Source organism: Salmo salar, unplaced genomic scaffold, assembly GCF_905237065.1.
Source record: "Salmo salar unplaced genomic scaffold, Ssal_v3.1, whole genome shotgun sequence".
NCBI classification, from domain to species: Eukaryota; Metazoa; Chordata; class Actinopteri; order Salmoniformes; family Salmonidae; genus Salmo; species Salmo salar.
Genome location: NW_025547609.1, coordinates 7791 through 19230, shown reverse-complemented (window position 1 = coordinate 19230; position 11440 = coordinate 7791). Strand labels below are relative to the sequence as shown.

Below are 11440 nucleotides of genomic sequence, written 5' to 3'. Positions count from 1 at the left end.
ATAACCAGTCACCACCATTACTACTGTAGACACTACCACTACTATAACTATAACCAGTCACTACCACTACTACTGTAGACACTACCACTACTATAACCAGCCACTACCACCACTATAACCAGTCACTACCACTACTATAACCAGTCACTACCACTACTATAACCAGTCACTACCACTACTATAACTATAACCAGTCACTACCACTACTATAACCAGTCACTACCATTACTATAACCAGTCACTACCACTACTATAACCAGTCACTACCCTTACTATAACTATAACCAGTCACTACCACTACTATAACCAGTCACCACCATTACTACTGTAGACACTACCACTACTATAACTATAACCAGTCACTACCACTACTACTGTAGACACTACCACTACTATAACTATAACCAGTCACTACCACTACTACTGTAGACACTACCACTACTATAACCAGCCACTACCACCACTATAACCAGTCACTACCACTACTATAACTTATTTCACATCAATAAATCCATTTAAAACAAGCCAGCAAGCACATCACATCACATTTTCTTTAGGAAATATACATCACTTTTCTAGTCAGATCTCGCTTTGTGAGAATGACTCCCTATATTGCAAAAAGGGACAGATATTTATATATAGTATCACTGCACACAACGTTTTACTGTATTGAAAGAATTAACAAAAAAATAAAATAAATAAATAAATAATAAAAAAGCTCGAACATTTACACCACGTGACTTGCTATTGTTAAACGTCACTTCCTTCGCCGGAAGTCACAAACAAGAAACCAGAAAGTTAATGTACTTACGAATAACTTCTGTTTTTGTTGATTTAGCGTAGGTCGTTAGCTAAAATATGTCCTATTTAGACATAGCTAGTTAACTCTTGCTACTTGTTTATTCATATTTCTCTTACCGATATGGGCTGTGAACTTTTCCGACTTGTTAGCAAGCTAACGATAGCTAACTAGCTAGCTACAACCTAACTTGCCAGCAAATAAGCAGGCTATATAGCTAGAGCTAATAATTAACCATGTCTAGCTCTTTGACGGCAGAGCAGCAGCAGAAAATAGAGGAGAATAGACGGAAAGCTTTAGCGATTAGAGCACAGAGACAGGCTGCTCAGTCAAACAACCAGACGCCCCTATCATTACTTAACAACCCAGCCAGTGCTCCTCAGCAACGCGTTAGCACTCAGTCTGATCCACTTTCTAACTCAACTCCCCGACCAGGACTAACTCATCATCCACCTAATACTGTGCATCAGAATGATGTTCCACGGGTTCAAGACAGGAGACCTAACCAGTTGTTTTCTAGCCCAAGGGACAAGTCTGGACAGAATTCACTATTCTCCAATACTGCCACTAAACAGGTGAGGAGTGATACCTTGACGTTTTGTACAGTTATATTTGTTTTTGGTTTGTCTGTTGGCAATGACTTTTGTTTCTAATGTACTCTGTTTTTAGTTTTTCTTGTCTTTGTCTCCTCAGATTAAAGTAATTGACCCACTACCTCTCCCAAAGGGACAACATTCCTTGAAAGGGTTAGATGTGTCTACAGGAGGAAGCCCCACTGGGTTCAAACCTCTTCAGCCAAAGACAACGGGTGGCCCGTCATTTTCCATTTCTGGAAGTTCCACTGGTACTGGTAGTTCATATGGAGCGAAGTCATCATCATCATCATCATCAGGCCAGAATGTCTCCTCTGTGTTCAAACCTCCACAGCCGAATAAAGCAGTGTTACCTGGTCTGTATCCTACTTCTACAACGGACAGTTTCTCTGTTTCTAAACCTCATCCAAATACCTCTTCTTCTGGCCCGTCTTCCGGTTCTGGAAGTGCCGTTGGTAGTTTCTATAAACAAGGAACCAAACATGGAGCCACGTCACCATCTGTCCAGAGTGCTGTGAGAAAGCAGCAGCTACCTTCCTCCAGCAGTACTGACGTTAGTAACTCTCTACCTGTGAAGAACCCTGCCGTCACAGTCAGAGGAAAATGTGTGTCTCACTCAGAGGAGCGTTTCAGAGTGGAAGTCGGCTACCATGCTGAGCTGATTGCTTTGTTCAAAAACATCCCTTCTACGCAATTATGGTGAGTTTTTATTTTTATTTTTAGTATTATTTTTATTTTTTAATGGATGTATTTAAATTCATCCTGGAGATTTGTCCGATTTGAAAAGTGAATTACAGCCCTATATAGTGCAATAACTAATATTTTATTTTCTATTTTATACCCTTAGATTACGTACACTTGTTTTCTATGTCTTGTTATTGTTTATCTTGTATCTCCAACAGACCCTGCTACCAAGATGTGGAACTTCAGCCTTGAGGACTATCGTCAGCTAAGTATGAGATAGGCCTACACACATCATATACTTTAAGAAGATAATCACATGTATTGGTCAAGTAAAGATATTGTCTTTGTCCCAATAGACACACTCTTCCCTATAGAGCTCTGGTCCAAAGTAGTGCACTGTATACGGAATAGAGTGCCATTTTGGAACTATCTAAGAAGGCCCATGTATTTCCTGTTGTAGTGGAGGAGTCCGGCTCCATCTCCTGTATATGTCTGAAACCTCTGGTGGGGGGTATTGACGTGGCGCCGGGGTCTAGCCGGTCCGTGACACTGCTTCTCGCTTGGGGCCCTGCTGAAGCTGTGTAGTGGCTGGAAGAGACCAGGGGCCACCGTACAGGGCCACGCCACCCTGGTGTCACGATCGCGCTCGAGGTCGACGTTGGGTACCATGTTGACGTCATCGCTGCTTTCAAACAGATGCCTTCCAAGAACTATGGTAAGTGGAAACCTGTTTTAGGGCCGTTACGGTGACAGTATTACCGGCACACACGGCAGGCATGGCCGCAGTCAAATTCCACGTGACCATTCAGTCATGGTAATATTCTCTTATGCACTCTGGACATGCGTTGGTAGTAGGTTTACCCAAGTCGCTAATGACCATCAGGTCCTAATGGCCTGGTACTCAGGGCTCTACTGTCCCTCCATCAGGTCCTAATGGCCTGGTACTCAGGGCTCTATTGTCCCTCCATCAGGTCCTAATGGCCTGGTACTCAGGGCTCTATTGTCCCTCCATCAGGTCCCAATGGCCTGGTACTCAGGGCTCTATTGTCCCTCCATCAGGTCCTAATGGCCTGGTACTCAGGGCTCTATTGTCCCTCCATCAGGTCCTAATGGCCTGGTACTCAGGGCTCTATTGTCCCTCCATCAGGTCCTAATGGCCTGGTACTCAGGGCTCCATTGTCCCTCCATCAGGTCCTAATGGCCTGGTACTCAGGGCTCTACTGTCCCTCCATCAGGTCCTAATGGCCTGGTACTCAGGGCTCTATTGTCCCTCCATCAGGTCCTAATGGCCTGGTACTCAGGGGACTCCTATTGTCCCTCCATCAGGTCCTAATGGCCTGGTACTCAGGGCTCCATTGTCCCTCCATCAGGTCCTAATGGCCTGGTACTCAGGAGCTCTATTGTCCCTCCATCAGGTCCTAATGGCCTGGTACTCAGGGCTCTATTGTCCCTACATCAGGTCCTAATGTCCTGGTACTCAGGGCTCTATTGTCCCTCCATCAGGTCCTAATGTCCTGGTACTCAGGGCTCGATTGTCCCTCCATCAGGTCCTAATGGCCTGGTACTCAGGGCTCTATTGTCCCTCCATCGGGTCCTAATGGCCTGGTACTCAGGGCTCTATTGTCCCTCCATCAGGTCCTAATGTCCTGGTACTCAGGGCTCTTGTCCCTCCATCGGGTCCTAATGACCTGGTACTCAGGGCTCTATTGTCCCTGGTAGTTGTGGATGTTGTGGATGTTGTTTCAAAGCCAAACACAACGAAAGGGACAGTGCTTTGTAAGGTGATGATTAATTCAAAGTATTTCTGAACTTGCATGTAGGACACCATAGTTTATGCATAGGCCTATATGTGAGCCTAAACCTGAAAAAAACCCACCTGAATTCAAATAATGATTGTACCATTATCCAAAGCCTAATAGCCTACCACATATTACACACGGCAGAAAAACACATTTTTGAAGATGGCTTTGGTACATACAGTGCATTCGGAAAGTATTCAGACCCCTTGACTTTTCCCACATTTTGTTAGGTTACAGCTAGAGGTCGACCATTTACCCAAAAAAGCCGATACCGATTAATCGACCGATTTTATAAAAAAAGATATATCATTTTTTATATATATTTGTAATAATCACAATTACAGCAATACTGAATGAACACTTTTATTTTAACTTAATATAATACATAATTTATTTGAGACTAAATTGATTTTATGAAACATGCTCAATTTTGTTTAAATAATGCAAAAACTGTTTTTGAGAAGAAAGTGAAAAAAAATACGTTTTAAGTTCCTTGCTCAGAACATATGAAAGCTGGTGGTTCAATATTCCCAGCTAAGAAGTTTTAGGTTGTAGTTATTATAGGAATTATGACCCGTCGACTATTTCTCTCTACCATTTGTATGTCATATACCTTTGACTATTGGATATTCTAATAGGCACTTTAGTATTGCCAGCCTAATCTCAGGAGTTGATAGGCTTGAAGTCATAAACAGCGCTGTGACTCAAGCATTGCTAAGAGCTGCTGGCAAACACAGTAAAGTTTGAATGAATGTTTACCAGCCTGCTGCTGCCCACCATCGCTCAGTCAGACTGATCTATCAAATCATAGACTTAATTATAATATAATAAACACAGAAACACGAGCCTTTGGTCATTAATATGGTCGAATCCGGAAACTATCATCTCGAAAACAAAACGTTTATTATTTCAGTGAAATACGGAACCGTTCCGTATTTTATCTAACGGTGGCATCCATAAGTCTAAATATTGCTGCTACATTGCACAACCTTCAATGTTATGTCATAATTTCGTAAAATTCTGGCATATTAGTTCGCAACTAGCCAGGCGGCCCAAACTGTTGCATATACCGGACTCTGCGTGCACAGAACACAAGAGAAGTGACACAATTTCCCCTAGTTTAATATTGCCTGCTAACCTGGATTTCTTTTAGTTAAATATGCAGGTTTAAAAATATATACTCCTGTGTATTGATTTTAAGAAAGGCATTGATGTTTATTGTTAGGTACAGTCGTTACAACGATTGTGCTTTTTCCGCAAATGCGTTTTTTGTTAAATCATCCCCCGTTTGGCTGAAGTTGAAGTAGGCTGTGATTCGATGATAAATTAACAGGCATCACATTGATTATATGCAACGCAGGACAAGCTAGTTAACCTAGTAATATCATCAACCATGTAGTTGACTAGTGATTATGTGAAGATTGTTTTGTTTTTTATGAGAAGTGTAATGCTAGCTAGCATCTTACCTTGGCTCCTTGCAGCACTCGCGTAACAGGTGGTCAGCCTGCCATGCAGTTTCCTCGTGGAATGCAATGTAATCGGCGTCCAAAAATGCCGATTACCGATTATGAAAACTTGAAATCGGCCATGCCGATTAATCGGTTGACCTCTAGTTACAGCCTTATTCTAATATGGATTAAATTTGTTTTTTTCCCTCATCAATCTACACACAATACCCCATAATGACAAAGCAAAAACTGTTTTTAAGCCATTTTGGCTACTAGAAATGAAATACAAAACTTTTACATTTTCCACGTTTTGTTATGTTACAGCCTTATTCTGAAATTGTTTTATTTTTTATAATCCCTCATAAATCTACACACAATACCCCCATAATAACAAAGAAAAAACAGTTAAAAAACCCCTGAAATATCAAATTTCCATAAGTATTCAGACCCTTTACTCAGTACTTTGTTGAAGCACCTTTGGCAGCGATTACAGCCTTGAGTCTTCTTTGGGTATGACGCTACAAGCTTAGCACACCTGTATTTGGGGAGTTTCTCCCATTCTTCTCTGCAGATCCTCTCAAGCTCTGTCAGGTTGGATGGGGAGCGTCGCTGCACAGCTATTTTCAGGTCTCTCCAGAGATGTTCGATCGGGTTCAAGTCCGGGCTCTGACATAGACACTCAAAGACATTCAGAGACTTGTCCTGAAGCCACTCCTGCGTTGTTCTTGGCTGTGTGCTTAGGGTCGTTGTCCTGTTAGAAGGTGAACCTTCACCCCGGTCTGAGGTCCTGAGCGCTCTAGAAGGTTTTCATCAAGGATTTCTCTGTACTTTTCTCCGTTCATCTTTGCCTCGATCCTGACTAGTCTCCCAGTCCCTGCCGCAGAAAAACGGACTGTCGTGCTTTTTACTGAGGAGTGGCTTCCGTCTGGCCACTCTACCATAAAGGCCTGATTGGTGGAGTGCTGCAGAGATGGTTGTCCTTCTGGAAGGTTCTCCCATCTCCTCAGAGGATCTCTGGAGCTCTGTCAGTGACCATCGGGTTCTTGGTCACCTCCCTGACCAAGGCCCTTCTCCCCGATTGCTCAGTTTGGCCGGGCGACCAGCTCTAAGAAGAGTCTTGGTGGTTCCAAACTTCTTCCGTTTAAGACTGATGGAGGCCACTGTGTTTTTAGGGACCTTCAATGCTGCAGAAATGTTTTTGGTACCCTTCCCCAGATCTGTGCCTCGACACAATCCCGTCTCGGATGGCATACAGAGTTTGGGTGGCCTATCACCTGTCATGCAGAGAGAGGCTGCATGCTCCTCAACTAGTGGTTGATGTGTGGCGTGAAATAAGTGTTCTTATAAGCCCAGGCATTATGCAATCCTGTGTGAAAGCAGACTTCTGATGGTTGCTGCTAAAAAAAGGATCCCAGCTGCTGCTCTATTTCTTTGTCAGCTGTTCCTCTATAAAACCAGAGTAGCCTAGCCAACATGACGTGAACTGCATGAAAGCAGCATACAGATTGACATGCCTTTCCACCATGACCATGTTCCTTCCCGTTTTGATAACGGGCCAGTTCTAAATCCAAACACATTTAATTTTTTTTACATATTAGCAAAGACAAGATTTTAAATTGAGAATATGATCACTTGATGAGCGAACAGGGTAGGTGGAACACCACTCGTCCTCATCCTCGTGGGTCAGCAGCCTGAGGAAAGGAACTGAGAGCAAATGGTCAATAGCCTGTAGCCGCATCATGGGGCCCTGTATGTTTTGATTTCTAACACATTCTAAGGTTTGTGTCACATCTAAATCTACCTACTTTTACGCTCATCACAGCCACTTCATATGTGCACTCGCTCCGGAATGGGAAAAATATCCTTTCTATTTTATTCAGCTAAGTTCAATTATATTATTCTTTACAATAATTTTAAAATAATGGCACGAGACTTTATAAGCATATCTTGCCTGCTAAATGAACTAGCCAATGGCGCATAAGAACTGTTAAACATATTTATGTTATTAACGATCAATTACTGTGAGACTGGCATTCGCATGACAATAACAGGCTGACAATTCCATGACCGCCACAGCCCTGGACCTGTTAGTTCATTTTCCTACTATTTTTTTTTTCAAGAGTATTATTTCATTTTCATATATTCATCAGTATCAAGTTTTGGATAGTGCTTTGTAATATTATATATATATATATATATATATATATATATATATATATATATATATATTCTCTCTTTTGTTAAGATATGAAGACAAGAAAGTGGAGTTTCTTGCTTGAGGATTATAAAAGACTTAGTAAGTATTATCCTGTTGTGGTCATTGTTTTGACACTTCATGGTCATGTATCCGCTTGCCTTTTCTGCTGAATTGTCTGCGACCTCTGCATTCTATAATCAGTGAGTGTTCTGTGTTCTATATTCAGTGAGTGTTCTGTGTTCTATATTCAGTGAGTGTTCTGTGTTCTATAATCAGTGAGTGTTCTGTGTTCTATATTCAGTGAGTGTTCTGTGTTCTATATTCAGTGAGTGTTCTGCGTTCTATATTCAGTGAGTGTTCTGTGTTCTATATTCAGTGAGTGTTCTGCGTTCTATATTCAGTGAGTGTTCTGTGTTCTATATTCAGTGAGTGTTCTGTGTTCTATATTCAGTGAGTGTTCTATATTCTGTGAGTGTTCTATATTCAGTGAGTGTTCTGTGTTCTATATTCAGTGAGTGTTGTGTTCTATATTCAGTGAGTGTTCTGTGTTCTATATTCAGTGAGTGTTCTGTGTTCTATATTCAGTGAGTGTTCTGTGTTCTATATTCAGTGAGTGTTCTGTGTTCTATAATCAGTGAGTGTTCTGTGTTCTATAATCAGTGAGTGTTCTGTGTTCTATATTCAGTGAGTGTTCTGTGTTCTATATTCAGTGAGTGTTCTGTGTTCTATATTCTGTGAGTGTTCTGTGTTCTATATTGTTCTGTATTCAGTGAAAGTTCTATGCTCAGTGTGACTGTGTTCCGTGTTCTACTTCCCAGTGGAGGCTCTCGGTGCCATTCCATCAGTAGAGATTGAGCCTCTCCCTAGGGGTGTGATCCAGGTGTTCTCTGCCCTGTTTGAAGGCAGCCAGACATGGACATCAGAGGTTCCTGAAGCGGACCTGTCCTCCATCGACCCCCTCATTGACACGTCGTCTCATGCCCTTCCGAGAGACGGTGTCAAGTAGGTGTTAGTCTCACTGTTATCATGACCATACAACTCAAGTCACAAATAATTATAGAGCAGCAGTAAATAACAATAGTGGGGCTATATACAGAGGTATTACAGTACAGAGTCAATGTGGAGGCTATATACAGGGTATTACAGTACAGAGTCAATGTGGAGGCTATATACAGGGGGTACCGGTACAGAGTCAATGTGGAGGCTATATACAGGGTATTACGGTACAGAGTCAATGTGGAGGCTATATACAGGGTATTACGGTACAGAGTCAATGTGGAGGCTATATATGGGGGGTACCCGGTACAGAGTCAATGTGGAGGCTATATACAGGGTATTACGGTACAGAGTCAATGTGGAGGCTATATACAGGGTATTACGGTACAGAGTCAATGTGGAGGCTATATACAGGGTATTACAGTACAGAGTCAATGTGGAGGCTATATACAGGGGGTACCGCTACAGAGTCAATGTGGAGGCTATATACAGGGGTACCGGTACAGAGTCAATGTGGAGGCTATATACAGGGTATTACGGTACAGAGTCAATGTGGAGGCTATATACAGGGGGTACCGCTACAGAGTCAATGTGGAGGCTATATACAGGGGTACCGCTACAGAGTCAATGTGCGGGGCGACAGTGTCGAGGTAATTGTAGTAATATGTACATGTAGGTAGAGTTATTAAAATGCATAGATAATAACAGAGTAGCAGCAGCGTGTACTCGGGTTGTATTCATTAGGGCACACCACAGCTAAAATGTTTAGCAGCTGAAAGCGGAAATTAGTGTTTAATATTGGACATTTCCAATATTTCCCCGTTTTCAGGTTTTCTCCTTCGTTTTGTGCCTAATGTATACAAATCTTATGTATCTGGTTGTTTTATATAGTTTCATATTGTGATAATCAGTCTGTTTGTATTACACCTTGAGTGTCTTCTATTTCCCCTGATGGTTCTTGATTAATAGTCTGTTTGTGTGAACAGTTGAAGTACAAACACTTTAGGTTGGAGTCATTAAAACTCGTTTTTTTCAACAACTCCACACATTTCTTGTTAACAAACTATAGTTTTGGCAAGTCGGTTAGGACATCTACTTTGTGCATGACGCAAGTCATTTTTTCCAACAATTGTTTACAGACAGATTATTTCACTTATAATTCACTAGATCACAATTCCAGTGGGTCAGAAGTTTACATACACAAAGTTGACTGGGCCTTTAAACAGCTTGGAAAATTCCAGAAAATGATGTCATGGCTTTAGAAGCTTCTGATAGGCTAATTGACGTCATTTGAGTCAATTGGAGGTGTACCTGTGGATGTATTTCAAGGCCTACCTTCAAACTCAGTGCCTCTTTGCTTGACATCATGGGGAAATCAAAAGAAATCAGCCAAGACCTCAGAAAAACCGTGTAGACCTCCACAAGTCTGGTTCATCCTTGTGAGCAATTTCCAAACGCCTGAAGGTACCACGTTCATCTGTACGAACAATAGTACGCAAGTATAAACACCATGGGACCACGCAGCCATCATACCGCTCGGGAAGGAGACGCGTTCTGTCTCCTAGAGATGAACGTACTTTGGTGCGAAAAGTGCAAATCAATCCCAGAACAACAGCAAAGGACCTTGTGAAGATGCTGGAGGAAACGGGTACAAAAGTATCTATATCCACAGTAAAAGCGAGTCCTATATCGACATAACCTGAAAGGCCGTTCAGCAAGGAAGAAGCCACTGCTCCAAAACCGGCATAAAAATGCCAGACTAAGGTTTGCAACTGCACATGGGGACAAAGATCGTACTTTTTTGGAGAAATGTCCTATGGTCTGATGAAACAAAAATAGAACTGTTTGGAGGAAAAGGGGGAGGCTTGCAAGCCGGAGAACACCATCCCAACCGTGAAGCATGGGGGTGGCAGCATCATGTTGTGGGGGTGCTTTGCCGCAGGAGGGACTGGTGCACTTCACAAAATAGATGGCATCATGAGGTAGGAAAATTATGAGGATATATTGAAGCAACATCTCAAGACATCAGTCAGGAAGTTAAAGCTTGGTCGCAAATGGGTCTTCCAAATGGACAATGACCCCAAGCATACTTCCAAAGTTGTGGCAAAATGGCTTAAGGACAACAAAGTCAAGGTACTGGAGTGGCCATCGCAAAGCCCTGACCTCAATCCTATAGAAAATGTGTGGTCAGAACTGAAGTGTGTGCGAGCAAGGAGGCCTACAAACCTGACTCAGTTACACCAGATCTGTCAGAAGGAATGGGCCAAAATTCACACAACCTATTGTGGGAAGCTTGTGGAAGGCTACCTGAAACATTTGACCCAAGTTAAACAATTTAAAGGCAATGCTACCAAATACTAATTGAGTGTATGTAAACTTCTGACCCACTGGGAATGTGATGAAAGAAATAAAAGCTGAAATAAACCATTCTCTCTACTATTATTCTGACATTTCACATTCTTAAAATAAAGTGGTGATCATAACTGACCTAAAACAGGGAATTTTTACTAGGATTAAATGTCAGGAATTGTGAAAAACTGAGTTTAAATGTATTTGGCTAAGGTGTATGTAAACTTCCCGACTTCGACTGTAGTTGTATTAAACCCTGGTTGTCTCCTCCAGCTTTGCGGTGTCCAAAGATGGCCGCCTCCTCCTGGCTGACGACATGGGACTGGGGAAGACAGTTCAGGCTATTTGCATAGCTGCCTACTACAGGAAAGAGTGGCCTTTATTAGTGGTGGCCCCTTCTTCTGTCAGATTCACCTGGGCTGAGGTACTACCACATTTCTTATTAGCTATAGGCCTAGACTATGACAATTATTAAAATTAGAAATTGCGTATTTTTCTCAGTGTTCAATAATAGTCATGGAGTGGTACATTTATCGAGGAATACAAGGTTAGTTTTGTATTTCCCCTGATGGTTC

General features: G+C 42.1%; 1 protein-coding gene and 2 long non-coding RNA genes across 3 annotated transcripts; all 3 read left to right on the top strand.

Moving 5' to 3' along the window:
- The first annotated feature begins 895 nt into the window (after positions 1-895).
- On the top strand, positions 896-2054 carry LOC123732093 (putative protein TPRXL). The gene is made up of 3 exons (XM_045711435.1): positions 896-1374; positions 1493-2001; positions 2051-2054. Exons 1-3 carry the CDS (start codon positions 1036-1038, stop codon positions 2052-2054), a joined length of 852 nt encoding a protein of 283 aa, XP_045567391.1. The 5' UTR covers positions 896-1035.
- Positions 2055-2080: 26 nt separating this feature from the next.
- On the top strand, positions 2081-2619 carry LOC123732094 (uncharacterized). Its single transcript, XR_006762962.1, has 3 exons — positions 2081-2091; positions 2295-2345; positions 2537-2619. It is a non-coding gene; the product is annotated as an uncharacterized lncRNA (long non-coding RNA).
- A 103-nt stretch (positions 2620-2722) lies between these two features.
- Positions 2723-8472, top strand: LOC123732095 (uncharacterized). The gene is made up of 3 exons (XR_006762963.1): positions 2723-2791; positions 7569-7619; positions 8339-8472. It is a non-coding gene; the product is annotated as an uncharacterized lncRNA (long non-coding RNA).
- The last annotated feature ends 2968 nt before the right edge of the window (positions 8473-11440 follow it).